Genomic DNA, 24409 nt, shown 5'->3' with positions numbered 1-24409 from the left:
AAGTTTGTGGACGATTCCACTCTCATGGCCGAAGGTGTCGGTGATGTGTTGATCGAGAAAAAGGATGGTGGACATTCTATGATCAAGGATGTGCTATATATTCCAGGTATTAAGTGTAATCTTTTGAGTATTGGTCAATTGCTCGAAAAGGGTTACAACATACATTTGGAAGATAAGATCTTGCGGGTTGTTGATGCTAGTGGTGTGTTGATCCTAAAGGCTCCTATGGCTACCAATAGGACTTTCAAAGTTGAGCTGAAAGTATTGGAGCATAGGTGTTTAGCTATAGCTACAAGTAGAGAGGAGTGGTTATGGCATTATCATCTCGGTCACTTGAATTTTCGTGATCTCAAAGCGTTGCAACAAGAAGGTATGGTTACCGGGCTGCCACACATTAACGTTCCAGCTGAGTTGTGTGAAGAATGTGTGAAAGGAAAGCAACACAAAGGAAGATTTAGCAAGGATGCGGGTCATAGAAACAATGCACACCTTGAGGTGGTGTATTCCGATGTTTGTGGACCTATGCAAGTGGACACATTCGGTGGCAATCGATATTTTGTCACGTTCATTGACGATTTTAGTAGAAAGTTGTGGACTTACATCATCAAGAGAAAGGATGAGGTGTTTGATGTATTCAAGAGGTCTAAGTCCATGGCGAAGAGGCAATGCGGTCGCAAGTTGAAAACTCTCAAAACGGATGGTGGAGGTGAGTATACCTCGGTTGCGTTTGGGAAGTATTGTGATGATGAGGGTATAGTACGTGAGGTTGTACCACCCTATACGCCGCAGCAAAATGGTATTGCCGAAAGGAAAAATCGCTCAATTATGAACATGGTTCGAAGCATGTTAAGCGGTAAAAATCTATCGAAGGAACTATGGGGAGAAGCGGTCTCTACAGCCACATACTTGTTGAATCGCTGTCCTACAAAGAAGCTTGAGAAGCTTACACCAGAAGAGGCTTGGTGTGGATTCAAACCGAATCTAAGTCATTTACGAATATTCGGTTCGGTGGCTTATAGACATGTGTCGGGTCAACTAAGAAAGAAGTTGGACGACAAGGGAGAGGAAATGATATTCTTTGGATATCACTCTACAGGCGGTTACAAACTGTTCGATGCGAGAAATCGGAAGATTCTGATTAGTCGAGATGTTATTTTTGAAGAAAATAACAGCAGCAGTCACAGTGTAACCGGTTACGGCCAGCTAGAACAAACTGGCCTAACCGGTTACAGACAGGAAAAACAGAACATGAATTCTGCAGAGAACAGTGTAACCGGTTACGGCCAGCCAATACAAACAGGCGTAACCGGTTACGTGCAGAACAGAATCCCAACAGCAGTGTTTTTTGATGATCCAGTCAGTCCTGAAACAGTTCCGCAGCCTCCGAATGATGTTCAAACTGGAAAAAATTATAGAAGATCAACAAGGCAAAGGGTGTTCCCATCTAGACTCCAAGAATGCGAGAGATTCCAAGATAATGAAGTTAATAATGAAGGTGATTTCGTCCATTTTGCGCTTATGGCCGAATCCGAACCGGTGAATACGGAGGAGGCTCTAAGGGATCCAAAATGGATTTGTGCAATGAAAGAGGAGCTGGAATCAATCGAGAAGAATGGTACTTAGGAGTTAGTTGATCTACCTCATGGTAAAAAGCCGATTGGTGTACGTTGGATCTATAAAGTGAAAGCAAACCCGAAAGGCGAGATAATCAAGTATAAGGCTCGATTGGTAGCGAAAGGGTTTTTGCAACGTGAAGGAATAGACTTTGAGGAGGTGTTTGCTCCTGTGGCTAGGCTTGAGACCATCCGATTGGTTGTTGGTATTGCAAACAACAACAATTGGAGCGTTTATCAAATGGATGTCAAATCTGCATTTTTGAACGGTCCACTTGATGAGGAGGTTTATGTTGGGCAGCTGTCGCTACCGCGAAAATTAACAGAGTCGCCACTAACAAATTTATCCTGAAAAGGAAGGGAATTCCAGCAAACCACAAAATAAAACAACGGTCTCACGACCAGAGAAAAAGGGTAAGGGAGTCGGTTACGCGAGGGGAAGGTATTAGCACCCCTCGCGCCCATCGTACTCGATGGTATCCACGCCTGTGTCTAAAAATATGGGTGTGTAAGCAAACTGCGCTAACCTGGACTAAAATGCATGCAGAATGTAGGGAAAAGAAAGAATTATGCTCGCACGGGCCCTACTCCGCTGCCTACGTATCCTTTTTGCAGAATCAGAGCTACCGTAGCTCGGCTAATTAGTTTCTGTTTGTTTTGTGTTTTTTAGATGAACGAGTTACATTCACACTCTGCTGCTCGACCTTTGGAGACTTATGCTTGGGAATGGAGCGGAAATAACAAGTTCTTAGAAAAAGAAAATCAAAGAGTGTGGTTTGTGTTTTAAAAGATGCATGAGGAAAACCTAAGCTAAAGGGGGAAAGCTTGCTACCTAATGTTATCATACAAAGGGTACAAGTCTAAACTAAACTAACGACCTATGGGGAAAAGGGAAGGCAAACAAATAATATCACACAAACGAGCTCCGCTCGTAAAGCAAACAAACCAACGGCATTGGCCGAATGGTAGAAAGGCGGTCCCGCCATAGCCAAGGGGAGCAGCTCAACCCAAGTCAACCAAGCATTAGACCTCACGAAAATGATCGGGCCATAGACAAGAGGAGCGAGTCCCTCTAAGCAACCAAGCCGTCACGGATCGTAAAGGAAAACGGTGTGTGCGTACACCGAGCATCAACGTCGAGCGACACGAGCTATAGGAAAGGCGGGGGTCCGGCTACATGAATCCTTTTCCTGACATACTCGATAACAAGATCTTGTGCAGGTTCAGAAGCAAGCAACGCGTAGCGTGCGCGTACTGAACGGACTCGATGAGACTGGGTGGGGGTTGATTGCTAACCCTTTCCGCGTGCCTTCTATGAGGACTTAACGGAGTGCCGTATAGGACTTATTACACCGTGACTCCCTGCCGCAAAGCACAAATGTAAACACACCAACAAAAACAGAGCCTCTTTCGAGGGCTTGGCCAGATGAATGTCTAGGTCCTACTTCTCATGTTAAAGGATGATGCGGAAAGCGATAAAAGGGACAAGGAGACAATACTGAATGGATAGCAAATCCGCAATGAGCTAGCAAGCGTAAGCAGAACTAAGAAACTTCACGTAATCTAACATCCAACAAAGCCAGGAGTCCAGCACACGCGTCAAAGCGATGCGGTGTGAAAATAAATCACAACCGCTATGTGGTGCGTATCAAACACGACCACACAAGCAACCTGCAAGAAATACAATCCAGACAATACAGGAATATACATCTCAATGAATGAGAGATCAGGTGACCGGCATCGGGAATAAGTTCGTGTCCCACAAATAAAGTGGAACACGACGCAAATTAAGTCGTAAGTCAAATCGCACTGGAAGCGAATTCTTGTCCCACAAATAAATTAGAACACGAAGCAAGTCGAATCGCAATCAAAGGCTCACTACAAAAATCACGCTGGATTGCGGCGGTTAATTTGAGGGGGTTTTAAAAAACCTCTGAAAATTGGAACAAAAATTAATAGTCTCTATTTTATGGGAAAAATAATAGAGCAATCTACGGGGGTTTAAAACCCCCGTAATCATGGCGCAATTTTACTCTAACTTTTGGTCTTCTAATCAGCTTTTTTAATAAAAGTTTTTGGCGCCAAATATTTTTGTACCAAAACTCGCGCGGTTAATTATATTTTTGTTTTTAATTTACATTAATTAATAATTAAAGTAATACATAATATGATATAAACAATATTAATATAACACATATAAATAGATATATGTATAAAATAAAATAAAAATAGAGAAACCCTTTAGTTAACCATTCCACTGCTTCTCACATTACTTCATTCTTCAACCTGCTTCTCAGTTCTCACAACACAACACTGGTTTTGCTCTCCACCGTTGGAATTCCACCCTTGTCTATTGCTTAAAACAATCTCCGATTATTCTCCGGTTTTCTTTTTCACTAAGGTTAGTTTACTCTTCTTTATCTTCTCTTTGTTATATTTAGGTCCCAATCTTTAAAATTTTGTTTGCTAAACCATCTTACAAATTGTTGTTTTCTCTCTTCCCTATTTCAATGGAAGCATTATTGAATAGTAAGAGAGTTCATTTTCAAAGAGAAATAAATTAGAGGTTTGATTTGGGAATTTAGGGTTCATTAGTTTTAATTTCTTTTTACATTGATTTCTCTGATATGGACAAGTAGTAAGAGGGTTCGTTTACAAAGAGAAATAAATTAGAGGTTTGATTTGATAATATAGGGTTTATAAGTTTTAATTTCTTTTTACATTGATTTCTCTGATATGGACACAAGTATTCATCGTGTAAGTTATGATATGCAGTTTCTCTTGAGATTGATTTATCTGGTATGTTGAACATGATATAAAACTCTTCATTCATTACCTTTGGCATTCTTGGTACATTGGTATTTCCAAGTAATGAGTAGTAGCTACTGTGTGAAAATTGCAACCCATGTCACTCATAGCACTTTTTATCTCCATAAGTGCTTCACAGAAAATGTTAACGTCGCAAGGAAGCCATAGAGGACCATTGTTTCCATATCCATATTCATTCTCAACATCTTCTAGAAGTGACTTGAACAAATGATGATTCAATATTTTGATCTTTATTATGAATCTCTGTCTCTCAGCTCCAACATAGACACAAAGACAACCATGTGGTGGTTTCTTAGGATTATCTTTTTGCTTCTTCATGCTCTTGTTACTTCTCAATACTATCTTACACTTCTTCACGAAATCCATCTCTATAAATTCTTGTAGAGGGAAATCAAGAGAGACTATAAATTGGGATGTTAGTGTGATGTGTTCACTGGAGTCAAGTCCTTTATATATTTAGTCTCAACGCTCCCACCCTATTGTTTAGCTACTGTTAGAATTTTTAAGTTCCTCCTCACATGTGGTTAGAAATTCATAAGTATTTAGAGAGAATTATAATAGAAAAATCATACTTTTTTTGTTTATCAATTTATATATTTAAATAATATCTTGACAAGTGATTTCAATAATAAAAGTTTGAGTTTATAATATAAAAAATCATTTGAGAAGGAGTAAAAATATGTGAACACAACACACATTTTATTCATATAGTTTCAAAATAAAAGGCTAATAATATAGTTTCAAATCCTTCAATCTTGTGTAGTTTTCTCTGGTTCTTTTATTAGTTATGGTTCATGTGTGTTTTAATATTAGTTGTTCCTTGTATTATTTATCCCTGACAACTTCATGTATCTTCTATTTGTTTTATTTATATTAACCAATCATGCTACTTGCATGCATTTTGATTTTTCCCTTTATATTCTTCATTTGAAAGTTGAATAGTTAGTTTAGACTTTCCCACTTCATGATTTTTATACAAATTTTTAATATGATGATCTTGTATATTGATAGGAACAAATTGAAGTGGGTTTGACACAGAGCAATGTTGATGAATCTGAAATATCTCCTAATGATGTTGTCGGTAGAGTCTTTGGGCCCGAGCATTCTGGAAGAGTTAGAAGCATGGGTATGGGAGCAGCTCCTACCAATACATTTAGAAATAATGGAGTTAGACTTTCAAATTTGAGTAATTCTTCAACAAGTGCTTCTACATCATCATCTAATTTTTGGCAAGAGAAGTACATGAACTTGGAATCTCAAGTTCAAAATAATATGGCAGCATTTAAAGCATATATTATGATGAAAGAAGGAAAGATTCCTGATCAAGTGGCTGACATTTTGGGTTTATCAAATGTAAGTTCTGATTTATATCTTTCAGTTTCACTATTCCATTAATGAAAATATGCATATTATGTTTTAAGTATATCTTTCAAACAACCTTAAGCTTAAGATATCTCTAATTCTAGTAAAATCTCAACCATCTTAATATAATTCGAATATATATTATTTGGCTAAAGGGTTTCAACCATCTTATTGGCTGCGATGATTAGCCTATTTTTCTCTGAAAATTCATTACTATTTGTAATCAAACCTATTGATTACGAGGGGTAACGATCAAATTAATTATTTAAAACACGCACATTTGCTATTCGTGATAATCGAATCTATCAATTATAGTGGTTAGTAATCCTCCCTTCAATCTGTTAGCCATGGTAATCAAACCTATTGATTATTGCAACTAATGGTAACAAATAAAAATCAGGGTTGTACACCCAAACATTCAAAACACACTAAACCACGATACTACGGATTTTTATCCTTTTCAATTAGGCAATTCAAAATGCCTTTCAAATCAACTTCTAAAACTACGATAGGCCACTCAAAAAGCCTTTAAACAATTTCAAACAACTTTCAACCATATCAAATTCAATTCTAAGGCGTACAATCATGTGCCCGAACTACGTTGACTCTGATTCTCCCTAAGGAGATACGTAGGCACTTGGATAACCAAGGCGAGTCCCCCTCCCTAAAATCTCAATTCACTTTAAATATCAATTTTGCCCTTTTCAACCATCTTATTGGCTGCGATGATTAGCCTATTTTTCTCTGAAAATTCATTACTATTTGTAATCAAACCTATTGATTACGAGGGGTAACGATCAAATTAATTATTTAAAACACGCACATTTGCTATTCGTGATAATCGAATCTATCAATTATAGTGGTTAGTAATCCTCCCTTCAATCCGTTAGCCATGGTAATCAAACCTATTGATTATTGCAACTAATGGTAACAAATAAAAATCAGGGTTGTACGCCCAAACATTCAAAACACACTAAACCACGATACTACGGATTTTTATCCTTTTCAATTAGGCAATTCAAAATGCCTTTCAAATCAACTTCTAAAACTACGATAGGCCACTCAAAAAGCCTTTAAACAATTTCAAACAACTTTCAACCATATCAAATTCAATTCTAAGGCGTACAATCCTGTGCCCGAACTACGTTGACTCTGATTCTCCCTAAGGAGATACGTAGGCACTTGGATAACCAAGGCGAGTCCCCCTCCCTAAAATCTCAATTCACTTTAAATATCAATTTTGCCCTTTTCACTTCTTTAGCTATTAACCTTAATCTTTTAGCCATAAACTGTTACCTTAGATTCAAAGCCATAGGAAAGGGTTGACGGGGCCTAACACCTTCCCTCGACCTGATTATAATAACTTACCCCGATCTCTTAACTGCGTAGGGTTTCCTATTCGCCCTTCAGAATAGGTGGCGACTCTAAATCTGTAATTTTTAGGGAAGGTTGCTACAATATCAAGACACTTGCATAAAAGAGTTGAAAGAAAGTATGTATGTTGTTACGAATTATGACAATGTGAAAGAAAGGATAGTAATGGGAAATCTTATGAAAGAAATTTTTTTTTGCGATTGTCATAAATTTGAGACATGTGGTATCTTATGTAGTCATGCTTTGAAAGTTTTGGATGTCATGAATATTAAGTTAATTCCCAAACACTATATACTAAAGCGATGGACAAGAGATGCAATGTTGGGAAGTAATCAAGAAGGGGAAGGAAGACATGTTGAATTAGACATGAAAGCCAATTTCATGAAGCGATACAATGAGTTATGTCCTCTGATGATTAAATTGACCAATAGAGCTTCTGAGTCTCATGAAACTTACACATTTTTGTCCAAAGTTTATGAAGAGTCCAACAAAATAGTTGACATATCATTGGAGTTATTAAATTTGTTTTAAGCAACAGTTAACGTTATATATTACCTCTGTTCTGTTTCTGTTAGTTGACATATGAGGACATATCTTTTCTGCATCTGTTATGTTACTTTGACATATGAGGATATATCTTTTCTGTATTTGTTATGTTACTTTGTGTAGCGGGGAAAATCTGAGACCGAAGCCATAGGATTGACTCGACTCAATATTTTGTTTGAAATCGCCACCGCGCTTTATTGTTTCCAAAGGAGTAGGGAAAAGAACGTAAAACCCAAAGTTTGTTTTTTAAAACAAAAGAGAACTCAGGTTCGGATGTTGATTATCTGAGGGGAAGGTTTTAAGCACCCCTCATATCTGTGGTACACCACAGGAACCTTTTTGAAAATCTATGTTGTGTGTGCTAGAAAAAGAGATTTTGTTTTATTTTTAAAATAAGCTCGGCAAGACATTAAGCCTTGTGCCTACATACCTCCTTGGTGCAATGGAGAATTCAGTGCTAATGTAGTTCCGCTTAAAAGGGAAAGCATTTTTTTTAAAACTGTCATGCGGTGAAATACGCGAACTGACTCTTTTTCTTTCTTTCTGCTTTTGTGTTTTTGAAAATCAGAGAGTCGCCACCGACCTTTTATTTTATCCAATTAAGGAAAGGTTTATAAAAGAAATAGAAAAAAGACCTTTAAGAAATTCTGGGTAAGGGGGTAGGTTATACAAAGGGAAGGTGTTAGCACCCTTTGTATCCATGGTTATCCATGGGCTCTTTAATTTGCTTAGCTCACTTGTTTTCAATCACTTTTTTATTGCCTTGAGATGCTCGTATTGTGAATGCAAGACTAACACACACAAAGATGTTTTTGATTCATGGCAAACCCAACAAGCATACAAATAAAATTTTAATATTTAAAAATAAAAATTGTCTCTCAAATAAAAGTAATTGTTGATTAAAATAAAATCGACATTGTGCTGATAATGATCTGTGAGATAAAAAAAATTATTTGATGTGGTATAAAATAATTTTAGATACAAATACAAAATTTGAAAATTATTTACCTAATTGTAAAATGAGAAATAATTATATAAACTTAATTGTATTAAATAATCATACAAAAAAAATGAAATCCTGGGATAGAGAAAAAATTTAATATTTAAAAATAAGAATTTTGCCTCTCAATTTAAATTATGATTGATTAAAATAAAATATATATTATCTTGATAGTTATCTATGAGATAAATGAATTTTTAATTTTATTAAAATTAAAAAATAGATTATGAATATTTTTTTAGTAATAATAAATAAATAAAATTAAAATTAAGACTTAATACTTATTCTAATACCTTCAAAATAAAATGTAATACGTTCAAATATGCATCTTTCAAATGTAAAATTGGAATTTCGTTAAAGACACCTAAAATGATTAAGGGAGTGTACAAAAAATTCCTTACATAGAGAATTTCCTTGTACACCTTCTAATAAGTATAAGAATGACATCTCAATTCATTCTACTTTATTGCATCATATATACCATAAACACAAGTATTCATGAAGACTATCGTGTTCCATAAACTGCTCTCTATGTTCACATACAAAATGATTGAATAATATCTTTCTTGAACACTAATTTAACTAAAATAAATTTAATAATATTACAAAAAGTCATTTGAAATCAAACATAAAAGATAAACAGACAAAAATAATAAAGCATAATATAAATGGTATAGGTATCTTAAATTAATATTTTTAAGAACATGGGAATGGGCATGGCACACCATCACCATGTGCCTCCCCCTTCCTCCGCCAATGGTTTCATGCAGGGTCTTCAAATGATGGGTCCGGACGATTTATGTTTGTGTCTTACCCAACCTTACATTTATTTTTATCAAGACTCAAGTAGTAAATATGATTTTGTAAGGATTCAACTAAGAATAAATCAAAGACCTAGTTTAATTGGCCGAAACCGACATTGCTAGGTTGGACCGTTTAGTAGTTATTACCAATTCATCTTCAGACCCAAAAAACTTGAAGAAATAAGCGCTTACATAAGTTTTTATATTGTCTGTTTTACAAAACTACTCTATTTTGATCATAGATATCCACACTAAGCTTGAGGTTTAACTTTGGCAAAGAGAATCATATTATACAAAAAAAATTCAGTACAATCCACAAAAGCCAAAATGAGTTTGTAGTGCATATGTAACAAATTGACAATAATAATCAAGAACTCATTTGGTTTAAATTTTGAGCAATGAATTCCGATCAAGTATTAACATTGTCACACCGTCTATTGCAATAACATAAACATAAACAGCAGGCAAGGCCTTCCCAAGAGTTTGTGACTGATAATGCAGTGACCACCATGCATAACAAGGCATTTTACAACATATGTGTTCATCGTTGATAATGGTAAATTGTAACCGTTCAGCTTTTATGCAATGCCTCTCACATACTGGTCCAATGTTGTATTAAACAGCTCGGACCTATGAAAATAGGTCAAACCATCGAAAAACCTTTATTTCTTTCCGGATAAACAGCTCACAAAACAAAAACAAAATATAATCCATAAATCCATTACATAACAGAAGTAAATATTATGTTACCTGATAGGAGATCCGGGTGTATAGAGTGGATTCTTGACAACATATTCAACATACAAATTGTAGATATACTTTAAGGAATCCCGGAGATCACCAGTTCTAGGATGAGTTACCAAGATAATCTGCATGAAGCATGGAAGTGTTACAATACAATTAGTATGACAAGGAACAATTTATGATTATTGCTTCTTTGATTGTTTTTCTGAAAGCACAATATGACAATTCATAGTTTTAATTAGTATGTAGTAGATTTTTTGCAGTAAAACCTACCTAACTCGGTTATCAACTACCATTGTGCTGGCAGCAGAGTGCTGACAGACCAACGCCAGATAAAGATCATAGCATCATAAAAGCATGCATGTAAATCAGAAGCTCACAACTACATACTGAAGAATTGAGAAAACAAGAGAATATTATTCAGTCATCAGCTTACTTTCCTCACTTCAAGCCTTAGAATAGGCTTATTCATCTCATAATGTTATTTCTTTTCTACCTTTCCCTTGTCCCTTGAAGGCTTTCCTATAAACCAACCCTATTGGAATTACTCTCCAGCCCTCTCTGTTTTTCTTCTTTGATACATCTGCCCTTCCTTTATATTTTTGTTTCTGTTAATGTTCTTATTTTTCCTTGTATAAACGTTCTTACAGGTCTATCATACGTTCTTACAGGTCTATCATTTCCTATATTGAAATACAACTTGGTCTAGAATTCTAGTTATTTGGCCTTGTATAACTAGGTTTAGTAGAGTACCCTATGTACGGTTAAGTATTTGCACAGCCTCTAAATCATTTCATGGCCTTATAGAAAAATAGAGTATTACTAGTTTCCCCCTTGTTCCACATCAGAAGCAAGTAACATTTTGTTAACGGATAACGTAAGAGTAGATTACTCAAATCCTACAACAACTTTAGACTCACAAATGTTGGAAAACGTTATTTGACATGAATAATAAAGTAGTAGACAAAATTCTTATAATTGTGTTGATTTACTTACAATTAAATCATGAACGGAACAAGCACACTAGATCATTAAGCTAATGTAGTATTTTCTAGACCCAATCTGTATAAAAGTTGTCTGTTTTAATAGTACAGTTCTAACCATTTATTCTCATAAAAATGATCTCATTTCCATGGCACAAAAAGTCGGTTAGTGATGGCTTTCAAATGACAGCAATGTCAACTTCATTTCTCACCTTTCAAATGCTCACCAAGTGTAAATTATGCTTATATTTTACTTCTAATTCAAATTCTTCATTTATTTATCTTTCTTATATTTTCCTTCCAATTTCATTTCACTTCCATCTAGTACTATCAAGCAGGTACTTTGTTAAACATCAATAACTGGCATAAATGATTTCCAAATGAGTTGATAAAATATATATGAACGTGTTCAACCATTTACACTTATCCACAGCTATAGAGTAAATAGCCGTGCTCTCACTGGTATATTTTGGTTGGGACCATATTAGTCCCCTCAACACAAGAATGAAAAATTTAAATAAAAAAGTTAGTGGCTTCCAAAAAAATAAACCTGTTAACCACATTCACACTTTGGATCTAGCCACCCATGTTAAAACTGCATACATGGAACATAATCCTATGATGTGCATATTAAATACATATTGCAAATTACAATTGCATAAACAAATAACATATGAGGACCACACGTTACTCATTCCACAACAACAAACCAAAAAACAATGAAGAGTTTGTAAAATTGTTTATTGTTCAGTGACCAACATGCAGCTTTACAAGCCACAGTGAAGTGGATAAAGCCAACCACTCCTAAACCAAATATCAGAACATGTGTTTAAAATTTCTCACTTTATCTTTTTCTTGTTCTCTATCACTTAAGTTTTTCATTCACAGCTAAGGTAGTGAGGTTAACAAATCTAACATATTTCTAACAGAAAATATAATTAGCATATATTAGAGACATGCAAAGAATAAATTCCAAATAGCTACATCAACCAATGAATACATGTGCAAAATCCAAGGTGCAAAGCATTTCACCATAAAATTCCAAATAGGCATCAGGAAGCGACTGCATCCACAAGAATCTAATAAGGGTATATAAGGAAACACATGTGTAGCTGCATCTTACCTTTATTCCAGAAGGAGTTTCCATGAAACTAAGTTTGTATGTATTAGTGCGAAAACTGTGAAATGAACAACCTTGACCAGGTAACTGAGGCACACCAAGGTTCCCTTTCTCGGCACTGCACCATAAGTTGGAGAAAAAGGAATTAGACCTACCAGTTCATTCTATAACATATAGAACATCAACAATAATATTCATATAATTCCTTATATCTATCATAAACTCCGTGAATTGTTGATCATTGTTGCAACACGAAACAAGCAAAGATGAGCAAATATTAAATATGCAAAGCATAAAATGTCCATGTGATGAGAATGAATAGAAGAATAAGGGATACCACATTTCTGTCACCAACAGCTATTCATTTTTATCAATTATAAATTTATAATCACTCTCCATGTTACTTGTTAGTTCAAATTCCAATACGCTACAATGCTGTAGTGCTTCTAAGCAGCTATTAAACAACATTTTGTACTAAATTGCTTATCAAGGGACATTAACTATTATAGCCACTATTTGACGACGCTGCAAAACTATAAACCAAATATGCACTAAAACTATAGCAGAATAAGTATTCTTCACATTACTTTTAACGCAATACATGTACATGTGGAAATCCACATATAATCATCAAAATCGAAAAGTTAAAGTTAAACACACATACATACCTAGTGGGATCCATCTTGGCAGTTAACGACTTGAGTGAGAAGAGCAGACCAAACATCAACTTATGATCTTGTTGAGCATCCAGCGTATGCAAGGGGCGATTCCACTCTCTATAAAGCAAACATATACCATTTCTATTGAAAACATACAGCATATGGCCATTGTTTCCTGAAGCAGTCGGCGCAGGCGGCGACGGACTAATCTCAGAACCACCAAAGAATTGCATTCTTGATACTTACTGACAATAAACCAAAAATCAGAGGCATATATATGTTAATCATATTAAGCACAAAAATTCTTCAAATTCATCCAATACATAATAAGGTTTACTAAGGATTAGAAAGTTTCGGATAGTAAAAATATATGTTGTTAATTGCGCTAAGTAATAAGAGAATCGCGGTTGCGGAGTTGAGATCTGCTTGCCGCGAATCGCATCTGAAAATAAATACCTCGAGGAGTTTATCGCTGCTTCCTGGCGGCCGCCGACGAACAGCGGCAGCGTTTTCCGGGGAAGTGAGTTGAGATCGGGACGATTCCAAGTTTTGTTTCTGATAGTAATAATACAGCAAGGGGAAATTGCTGCATTTTATTTTTATCAAGATGCTAAATTACTAAATTACGATCAGCAACCACAATATAAAGGTTTTAGAGATTTATGCAACATCATAACTGGAATTGTGATCTCATCAACCCCTGTTATGTCCCAAAGTCGAAAGACTAGTCAATTAGAGTCAAGAAACTCATCTAAGTAAACACATTGGGCGTCATTAACTTCAACTCATAACCTATAAAGCACACAAACATCAGACACAACACGGACACAGACACAGACAAGTCGACACTAATTTAAAAAATGAATAAATTAAAAGGAATCAGATGTCCGTGTTGTGTTCATTTCCGTGCTTCATTCTCACAGATAATACTAACAATAAAAATAAATAATAAAAATAAAGAATAACAATTCACAAACGCGTTCACAAGTTTAGTCACAGGCAACTAAAAAACCCCAAAAACGCGTCTAGTCGGACTCGGAGGCAGTCAATAAAGGCAGTCAATAAAATCAAATAAACAGTTCACAAGTTTGATGTTGATTACGACACTGCACCAATATGAATATTCTATTCAATACAATTCTAAGTACCAAATCAGGATTGAATAGATCTCTTAACGAATTAAAAGAAAACTTAATTTGTTCCATGAGATCTCTGAATGAATTGAAACCAACAAAAAGGGTTTATCAATTTTCCACATAGCGTTTACATGAACAATAATAGATAACAGTAATTGAATCAATTACACATAATTGCATGCATTGAGGTATTTTAGAACAGAGAAAAATAGGTTTTTTTTTTTTTGGGTTTCTATCGCCATGAAATTAGATTGGAGATATGAAATTAAGAAAATAGAGAGAGATGGATTACCTTGAGAAATGGAGGAGAGAGGATGGGGGTTGGAAGGAAGAGAAATGTAAGGAAAGGAAGATGGTGGTTGTGGTAGTCGATTGCGTCCAAGTTGAACAGTGATGAATGTAGTGGCAAGAGTCAATAATACTTCATTTATACACTTTTTTTTACTCACTTTTACTGTATCCACCTTCCTTCTAGCTTTTTTATTAGTATTTCTTTGTTTCAAGTTTACGCAATTCTTAACAAAATAATGATTAAATATCTTTATTTTAATTTATTTGATAATTATTATGTATTTTTTAATCATAAACAAAATAACAACAATAATAATAATAATAATAATAATAATAATAATAATAATAATAATAATAATTACCATCAATATCCGACTCAAATTTGATTCCAACCCCTTTCCAATCGACTATCGCACTTGCAGATGATCAAACCGCAGTTCTTCCTACCATCATCGATATGTCTAATTTAATTCGGATATCAAATGGTTTCAGCTCCTCCCAATCACAATTGCAGAGAATCTTACGTGATCTTCTCTTGTTAAGTCTACTGCCAATCACCATTGAATCAATTAACGATTTCATTAATTTTTTATTTATGTTTAACATATTTCTATAGTTTTATTCCGTAGTAAAAATATTCTATTTGTTTAGCATTTATTATATCAACGGTCTATATATAACAATTCAATTGTATAAATTTTCTAAATTGTCTTTTCACAACAAATTATTTACACTAAAAAAGAGCATTTAGATAAAATGAAGTAATGTTTACTTTTTTTTCCATCTATCTCCTATTATAGTATGACACATGTCATTTATTTTTCAACATTCACAATTAAATACTACATATACACATTTTCTCTTGATTAAAATTTCAGATCTCTCTCATATTTTTTCCCACACTTTCATTTTAATTTTTTCTCTCTATTTATTTATTATCACTAAAAATATTAATAATCTATTTTTTTAATTTTAATAAAATTAGAATTTTATTTATTTCACGGGTCACTACCAACATAATATCAATTTTATTTTTATCAATGATTGTCTTAATTTGAGAGACAAAATCCTTATTTTTAAATATTAATTGTTATTTTATTTTTTGCTAGAAGGGAGGGTCAAAGCCCAAAAAACAACTAAATAAACAAACTCCTAAAGAACAACTAAATAAACAAACTCCTAGGAGCAGAACTCCTATAATATCACTCTCAAGAGCCTTGCTCAAAATAGGAGGAACACTCAAGTGAATTATGATACCCCCACTCATCTTCCTACCAGTTGTTGCTAACAAATTAGCACATTCATTCCATTTCCTATACGCATGCACAAGCCTAATCTCATCAAAATTTCCTAGTAGGCTTTGAATTCTATTCACCAGGCTGACCTCTCCATTATTATTGTTATGCTTCTGAAGGATAGTTTCCACAACAACCTTAGAGTCCAAATGAGCTTCCACTTTCCTATATCCATATCCAAGAGCCAAAATGATACCTTCATAAGTCCCCCAATATTCTGCCCAAAGATCACTACAATTTCCAACAAACTTCGAAAAGCTGCCAATCCACATACCCGATGAATCTCTGATAATACCTCCGCATCCAGACTTACCATAGCCATTCGTCGCTCCATCTACATTAAGCTTGACAAATTCAGCTTCCGGAAAGCATCAATGAAAATTATTCACTTCCAACCTTCTATCCACGATGCTTTTCCTAACCTTGATAAAGTCATTGTATTCTTTAATCCTCCCAAAAATGAATTTCATCACTTGCATCGGTCTAGTAAAATCTTATAGTTGTATTGAAAATATGGTTGATGAGGTTAAGTATATGGCAGCTGATATGTCAAAGAATTGTAGTAATTGTAGTTATTGTAGTATTGTAGTATTGATATCAGAGTTTCATGGAAGTGAATATTAAAACAGTGATGTTTATTTCTTTGGAGTGGTATTAGTGGAGTTTCTGACAGTGTGTTAAATTGTAATTATCAACAATGTGGAAAAACAGTGATGTTTATATTCTTATGTGACTTTTGTTGTCATGAAAAATAATTTGGTTCTGTAACAATTGATAGGCTAATTAGAACTTCCAATATAGTAGAGTGACAATTTTAAAAGTATTCTGCATATTTATTTCCCATACATAATTTAAAATTATTATACATTTGATAACAATGTTTAATTCATAAATTATTAGTTAAGTATTTTATCTAATAAATTGTTTCTTTTATAATTTCAGCCAAGTGACGTTGCAAGTGAGCCTAATTCGCCGTTGATTGCAAGAGGATCTTGTGGTGGTAGCAACATTTGACGTGTGTTTGATTAAGGGATTAAACAAGACTGATATTAAATCTATATTTTTGTTATTTTGACCCTTTAAGATGAAAATTTATGTTAGACTAAATTTGTGTTTGATTGTCACATTTGATATAACACCGAATATTTTGAACAACACATTATTACATGTTCAAGTTGAAGATATTATTATGAATTTGGTTTATATGGTTTCATGTTAAATAGAATTATGTTATACTGGTAATTTTATTTTATTTTTAAAAATTTTTGTAGTATAATAATTATATTTAATACCTAATAACAATTATTATAATAAAAAACATAGTGTAAATTTTTTTCAATACAGCAAAAAATATAAAAAGGTAAATAATTTTTTTAAAATAATTATCTAAAAATAATAAATTAACCAAAAATTAATTGATAAATATGAATACAAAATAAAACATATCAATTATTGAGGAGGTTCCAAATCCCCAGAAAACAATTTAAAAAATAAATTAAAAAACGTATTAATATGATGTTAGAGGCGGTTGAGGAATGCCTCAAATTAACTCTACATACTGTGGAGGTTTAAAACCTCCGAAAAATAACCCCTGCAGTTTGATACCAGCGGTTGGTCAGAACCCCCGCATATATATTATGGGAATCGTAACTTCGGGAGTTTTAACAAATCCCGCAAAATACGTTGCGGAGGTCATAAACCCCCTCAAAATGGGTATAAAACCCCCACAAATCGAGCGCTTTTTTTGTAGTGGCTCTCTCGAAGTACCTCGCACATCTCAGCAAACAAATCAGTAGTAACAAGGCAAACGCGCACCACCATAGAAAATAATAGAAATTAAATTCTAAGTAAATTTTAAAACAAAATCTAACAAGAACGAATTGTTTTTTATGATATTTTCAACTAAAACTAGAATAGAACTATGTACAAAACAATTAAATTCTAACAAGGAAAACATGTTTTTGATTATCTTTTTATCAAACATAGAAAACAAATATAGAAAACAAAAATCTAATTTAACTAGAAAAGAATACATGTTTTTTATTCATTTTATAATGTCAAAAATCTAACAAAGTGAAATTGTTTTATATGTCAATTTATTCAACCAAAAGCTACCGAGACAAACTATTTGATTAATTTCTAAAATCTAACAAAATAATATCAAGATTAAATCCTAAATCTAACAAAGTTATTATGATTTTATGTCATTTTTATTTCCTACAAGAAATATGAAGCAAACTAGTTAAAACAATTAAATCTAATGCGAATTTTATGTACACAGGGGGGTTTAACACTGAGATCAGAGGTGCAGTCTAGGTGGAGGGCGCGGGGCCCATTGCTGATGGTCCAATAGCACGTTTTTGTTCATTTTTTTTGGATTCTAGCCAAAAAACAATGGTGATACGGGCTTAGAGGGTGAGAATCAGAATTCGTACATGGCCCAATGCACAATTGAGTGTTTTTGTTTCAGCTTCTCTATGTTCAAAGTGGTGGGCTTAGGAGAGGTGTGGCTAGCATTTCGGTGGCCCAAGCTTTGATCCAATACTCAGATTTTGTTCCAGATTTTCGTCCATTTCTAATATCAACTTAATCCTATCCTTATTATTCAGATGTTGTTCCTAATTATCCACATTAACATCATTTAATACCAGCTAAACTCACAATTAATGCATAATTGAATCAAAAAAGAATTAGGTTTACATGTGCTTGTGGTCTCTGCAACTTCAGAACTCTCTCTCCTCTTGCAAGAACCTCGCGAATAGACGCTTGCCGGGATCTTCGAACACCGCCGTGACAACGACCGCACAACACTCGACTCCGATCATCTCCTTCCAATTCCGTCTCTCTTTCAAAACTCGCCTCTCAATCTCTCCGCCGCTCTTCTCCTTCGATGAACCACTATTGTATCGCCGCTGTGAATTGCTTCCCTCTCTCGTATTGTTTCAGATTCAGTGCTTCTTTGATTGAGATTCAGGTGTGCGTATGATCCGCTCTTCTCCAATTCCACTCACTCCGTCCACTTGTTCTGTTCGTATCTTGGATTCGGTGATGGAGATGTTGTGATGCTGATGATTGAAGGAGATGATGAAATCGAAGAGAGGATTCAGAGCAGAACCTGACGATTGTTGAAGTTGCAACGAAGATTGCTGCAAATCGATGAAAATTGTTGAAGATCTTCTCAATTCAGTGATGATGGCGTGAGGTTGTGACGAAGAACGGCGTTCTTGCGGATTGAAGTATGAAGAACGTTGATGAATTCAAAGAGAGAAGGAGGTTGAAGATTACAGATCCTGATTATGGAGAGCTTTGGATCGATGAAGATGAAGAACGGTTCTGAGAGAGAGAGTTTTCTGTTAGAGTTTTCTTCCTTTTTTTTCTGAATTTCTCTTGGTGAATTTCTGAGTTTTCTGTGATTTTCTGTTATGAGTTTTTTGTTGTGAACTGTTAGAATTTTCTTGTGATTCTGTAGAAAAGAGATTGAAGATTGGGAGCCCCCTCTGAGAATGAAGCTTCAAGATGGTATTAAGGAGAAGGTTGAATTCTGATTCCATTGAAAAGGCCCTAAAGTTTGTTACAATCTTGTTGTCTCAAAATTCTGTTATCAATCTCTGATATTTTTCTTCCAATTTTTGTTATCCCATTCTCTCCCCTCTCCCAAGGCTACTGATATCCTTTTTTTTCCTTTTCATTGAAAACGCTCCGGTTTAAAATTCTACAGCCTGGTTTTGCCGAACCGATTTATGCTAATTTAGTGATGTGGTTCGGTTTATTTGTTAGATGCAGGATGCAGGATTTTGATTGTGTGGGGCGGTTTATTTGTGAAGCTGCAGATCAGTTTTCTTTGAATTTACAGCAGATCCGGTTGACACATTGCACCGCTTTGGAGTATTGAACCGACTTGATCCTTGGTCCTTTGTGTACACTCAAATTTCTGTTGAATCTTGTAATTTTGCCTTTGTAATGGATATGTAGAATGGAGACTCTTTGAATATTTTTTGTAATGGACATGGACACTTTGTAATGAACTTGAATAGATTTGAATGATGATAACCACAATGATGTGTAAATCTTGAACAAATGACTGAATAAAATTGAATGGAATTTGCATCAATACTTGAACGAGTATTTTTGATGAATAATCGGTCATGTCTTAATCTCTTAATCTCATAACTTGAATATCAAGAAATCTCGCGCAAATGCTTTTAGTGGAACCTTCTACGCTTTTCTTCAATTTTCAAATGCCAAGTTCACTTTAACCCTTTTACGCGAAAGTGCCTTCGAAACGAATGTTGAATCAATGGGCTTGTCTTAATGATCACACGTGACAATTAAATCTCGTGCAACAAGCTTGCATAGTATTGATTGAAATCATAAGTGAATGCATCAACATGATTCTATAATCCAAAGAGGACAACCGATAAAAAGATGATCAATGTGGCCATGAAAACAAATCATACTCCAATATGTCTCGGCAAAGCTCACGCACCATAATCACCCTTTAATTCAATAATCCTCGGTTGAACCGTCTCGAAATAAAGGATACTCTTTATTATTTTTTCTTCGATTTTTGGGAGACGAAATAAACGTCTACCGTAACTTATAGCATATAAAAGAGGGCAAATTTTGGGGTGCAACAGTAGCCCCCCGGTTTTGTAGTGAAGAATCAAGAGATGAGATACTACAAGTTACACAAAGCATTGTATGGTTTGAAACAAGCTCCAAGAGCTTGGAACAAACGCATAGATGGTTTTCTTGTTGATATTGATTTCAAGCGGTGTGTGTCCGAACATGGCGTGTATGTGAGATCGAATGCTAAGGATGGAGTGATAATTCTTTGCCTATATGTGGACGATCTCTTGATTACCGGCAGCTGTGAGGAGAGTATTTCAAGGTTCAAGAAGGAACTCATGAGTGAGTTTGAGATGACGGACCTTGGAATCATGAAATACTTCCTTGGCATAGAGTTCCAAAGGTCAACAACGGGACTGCTCATGCACCAAAGGAGGTATGCACTTGAGATCTTGAAGAGGTGTGAAATGGAGCATTGTAATGTTGCCATTACACCATGTGAGACAAGGCTACAGCTGTCCAAGAGTGAGGATGAGCAAGATGTTGATCCAACTCAATATCGAAGATTGATTGGATCATTGTGGTATTTGTGCAATACGCGACCGGACTTGGCATTTAGTGTCGGTATTGTGAGTAGATTCATGGAGAGACCAAAGGTATCTCATATGGCAGCTGTCAAGAGGATCCTTAGATATGTTAAAGGGACTCTTGGTTATGGAATTCTCTTTCCGGCATCGGATACGGGCCGAAAGTGTGATTTACTTGGTTTCACCGATTCCAATTGGTATGGTGATAAAGATGATAGAAAGTCAACGACTGGATACATCTTTATGCTAGGTAGAACCCCAATCTCTTGGTGTTCGGAAAAGGAACCAGTGGTAGCACTCTCATCTTGTGAGGCCGAGTATATTGCGACATCGTTGTGTGCTTGCCAAGCCATGTGGCTTATGAATCTATTGAAGGAGCTTAATAGTAGTGAGGGTGATGCTATTACTCTCCTTGTTGATAATGTTTCAGCGATTAACCTTGCGAAGAATCCGATTGCACATGGAAGGAGCAAGCATATAGAGATGCGGTTTCATTATTTGAGGGAGTTAGTGAGCGATGGAAAGTTACGATTGGGATATTGTCGAAGCGAAGATCAAGTAGCTGATTTGTTGACCAAGGGGGTGACAAATGAAGTGTTCAAGAGGCTGAGAATGAAGCTGAGCATGCTTGACTTGGACCAACTGAAGTGAGGTGGTGTGTTGAAACTGTTGTTTTTACCACTTCAGTTGGCGTAACCGGTTACGCCTGTCACCGTAACCGGTTACGAACCCGTGAAACAGAGTTACTGAAGGTGTTGCGTTTGCGTAACCAGTTACGCTGTTTGCGTAACCAGTTACGTTGTTTGCCGTAACCGGTTACACTGAAGCTCAATTGTTTTTCTGTTTGTATTTTGGGTGTTTTAATTCATTCCAATCATTTTGTAATATGTACTATATAAGGAGCTCACTACTCCTATTTTGTGGTTAATGCCAATTCATCATCTCACCCTCAATTACTCTCTCTCTTATTTTCTTCTCAATTCTCTAATCCTCATCTTCTTCAATTCATCATTTTCTCCATTAAAGAAACCTTAATTTGATTTGTATGTTCCAACAGATTCGGGGTTCGAGAAGGGTGAACCTGGTTCCTAAGTGAACCAATTTTGGATGATATGGTACCACATGCATGTGCATCGTAATGGGTCGCATTTTAAGTTGCATCCCTAAGTTGTTGTGATGATGAACTAGTTGTTATACTGTGTCGATGATATTGTTGTGAAGCTGAAATAGTTGAGATGTTTTGTTGATAATTTTGTGATGATAAATGTTGTTCAAAAATTTGTGGAGTGGTCATTATGCATGAATTAATTCTAATATAGTATTTATCATACATCCAATTATATTGTTTGATATCTCACCCCTTCTGTTTGAATGTTACCCCTATGTTGGTAACGTGCAGGTAATCCAGAATGAAGGTTGTTTACCTTCAGTAGTTCGAGTCAGGTGTTGGTCGCTCTGATACGTAACATTCGGGGGATGAACGCTTGTGTTTTATTGTTGTTAATATATATTTAGTTGTTGAATTTTAAGTTGATATTAACAAGTAATTTGTTGTTTTTAAAGTTGGTTTCAGTTGGACAAGATAATATGTCATTTAAGTTGAAATTGTGATTTCGCTGCTTATTTAATGAAAGTTGGTTTATTTTCAAAGATCAAAATATGTTGTTATCGGTTCATCTGAGTTTTAAGTATTATGTATCTTTTTTTATGTGCGATTATATGTCGTTGTTTTAAAAAGTAAATGTGGCATCCTGTTTATATGTTGGAATTTTATAACTCTGGTTTTTATAATATTTGTTGGGTAAAATGGGATGTTACAGCAAGCATATTTCTGAATCTCGAAGGCAGACTTTCAAGCTTTCTGAATCAAAGGTAAAAAGGAATTAAGCCGTTTAAAAAGGGAAGCTTTGAATGGTCAGAATTTCTAAGCTCTATCTTTAATTATGCATTTATTGTATATATTTATATCTTAGAGTCATAGATCCTTACTTCTCCCTGACATTCAAAACAGTCTACAGTCATCATTATATTTTGACCAAATATATTGCTAAAACTCTTTAATTATATTTATAACATACATTCGTTTTAGTAAAGCTATTATATTGGAAATGAAAAGGCTTTAACACGCTTTATCCTCCTTTGAGCGTTGTCCTTTCAACATTTGTCTTCGGGACAGGACATTTATCGTGCCTCACAAGCTTTAAGTTATTTAGCTTTCAGTTTCAAAATCTTTTGGTAAGTTGGTCACATTATCCTTCTCCTTATATATTCTTTCTTTTGTCTCCTTGTCTTGTGTAACACCCCGGATTTAATTAGTTATTTAATTAAATCAGTTAAGGAATTATTTTATTGGAATGGTCGAAGTTGGGATTCATCAGTATTATTCTAAGAGGTGTATTGGATTGATTCGTCGTTTGGAGTTTTGAGTTTAAGTTGGATTAATTAGTCAGTTAACCGGAGAATAGATATTAGAAATAATACTAGTTATATTTTATTCTTAATTATTTTGTGGTGTGTTTATGTATTATTTGGCATGATGCGACATTATTATTAGTTTAGTAATTAGTTATAATATAATAATATGGCTAATTAGTTAATTGGGCCAAATGTGTGATTAGTAATTTGGAGGGTGTGTAGTAAGCCCATTAGCAATATTAAGGATTAGTATGAGATTAATAAAATAAAGAAAATAGAAGGAATATGGAAGTTTTTGGCTAAATTGTGAAGAACGTAGAAACAGAGAAAGAGGCTAGGGCAAGAGAGAAGGAAGACTTCCACCATTGTTGAAGGATCAAAGCTCAAACCTAAGGTAAGGGGGGAGAATGGGTTCTTTAAATGGTGATTAAAACATGAGAGGGTAGTGAGGGTTCCTTCTCCTCTTTATGTTTCATAATTGATAAGTTTGATTTCTTCTTGATGTGTGAATTGATTTGATTTGTATGTTGTTCTTCTTGACTAATGATATTGTATGATTCTGGACGAAATTCTGGTTTAAATTGATGAATTATAATGTGGATTTGGATGTTAGTTGAGTTGTGGTTATGTTCATATAAGAAATTGAATATGGATGTATAACTGTCCCATTTGATGAGTAGAAATTGAGTTGTTATCATGTAAAATTGATGTAGAACAATAGGTTAAAGAATCTAGATGAAAGGCATGAGATAATAGGTTAAAATGTGTTATTTTGGACTTGAAATCGTAGCCTGTTATGAGTGAAAACGAGTGGAAAACGGACTGGTGCAAAATTGCATATTTTTGGAGAAATACTAGTGATTTGCGTATGGAATTGAGTCATACGCGTATGGGATGAGGCCATACACGTTTGGGCGTGTTGATACTCGTATGGAAATTTTCAGTGGAAATTAGTTCTGTTGTTACGCGTATGGGATGGCTGATACGCGTATGAGTTTGGGTGATACTCGTATGGGAGGTGCCATACTCGTATGGCTGCTGTGTGTTAAAATTCTGTCTTGTGATTTTCTTTGAAAGTTCAAT

The 24409-nt window shown here is 34.9% G+C and overlaps 2 protein-coding genes and 1 long non-coding RNA gene across 4 annotated transcripts; 1 reads left to right on the top strand and 2 right to left on the bottom strand.

The window, feature by feature from the left end:
- Positions 1-4445: 4445 nt before the first annotated feature.
- LOC131659344 (auxin-responsive protein SAUR71-like) lies at positions 4446-4808 on the bottom strand. Its single transcript, XM_058928550.1, has one exon. It carries the CDS (start codon positions 4806-4808, stop codon positions 4446-4448), a length of 363 nt encoding a protein of 120 aa, XP_058784533.1.
- Positions 4809-9465: 4657 nt separating this feature from the next.
- LOC131662572 (uncharacterized) lies at positions 9466-14620 on the bottom strand. 2 transcript variants are annotated; one of them, XM_058932385.1, is made up of 5 exons: positions 14462-14599; positions 13043-13274; positions 12378-12492; positions 10278-10396; positions 9466-10157 (listed from the first exon to the last, which is right to left on the bottom strand). In XM_058932385.1, exons 2-5 carry the CDS (start codon positions 13264-13266, stop codon positions 10106-10108), a joined length of 510 nt encoding a protein of 169 aa, XP_058788368.1. In that variant the 5' UTR covers positions 13267-13274; positions 14462-14599; the 3' UTR covers positions 9466-10105. The 2 variants fall into 2 exon arrangements, with proteins under 2 accessions (XP_058788368.1, XP_058788367.1); XM_058932384.1 differs by having other exon boundaries at positions 9471-10157; positions 13043-13278; positions 14462-14620.
- A 3678-nt stretch (positions 14621-18298) lies between these two features.
- Positions 18299-19780, top strand: LOC131656901 (uncharacterized). Its single transcript, XR_009300367.1, has 2 exons — positions 18299-19288; positions 19533-19780. It is a non-coding gene; the product is annotated as an uncharacterized LOC131656901 (long non-coding RNA).
- Positions 19781-24409: the final 4629 nt, after the last annotated feature.

This window comes from Vicia villosa, linkage group LG3 (genome assembly GCF_029867415.1).
Source record: "Vicia villosa cultivar HV-30 ecotype Madison, WI linkage group LG3, Vvil1.0, whole genome shotgun sequence".
Lineage (NCBI taxonomy): Eukaryota > Viridiplantae > Streptophyta > Magnoliopsida > Fabales > Fabaceae > Vicia > Vicia villosa.
This window is presented reverse-complemented; position numbering and strand designations above follow the sequence as displayed.

Coding starts and splice junctions, on each gene's coding strand:
- LOC131662572 (XM_058932384.1), bottom strand. CDS start 13,266: ATGCAATTCTTTGGTGGTTCTGAGATTAGTCCGTCGCCGCCTGCGCCG. Junction 12,493..13,042: donor GCCAAGATGGATCCCACTAG/GTATGTATGTGT, acceptor CTTATGGTGCAG/TGCCGAGAAAGGGAACCTTG. Junction 10,397..12,377: donor AAACTCCTTCTGGAATAAAG/GTAAGATGCAGC, acceptor TGCTTCATGCAG/ATTATCTTGGTAACTCATCC.
- LOC131659344 (XM_058928550.1), bottom strand. CDS start 4,808: ATGGATTTCGTGAAGAAGTGTAAGATAGTATTGAGAAGTAACAAGAGC.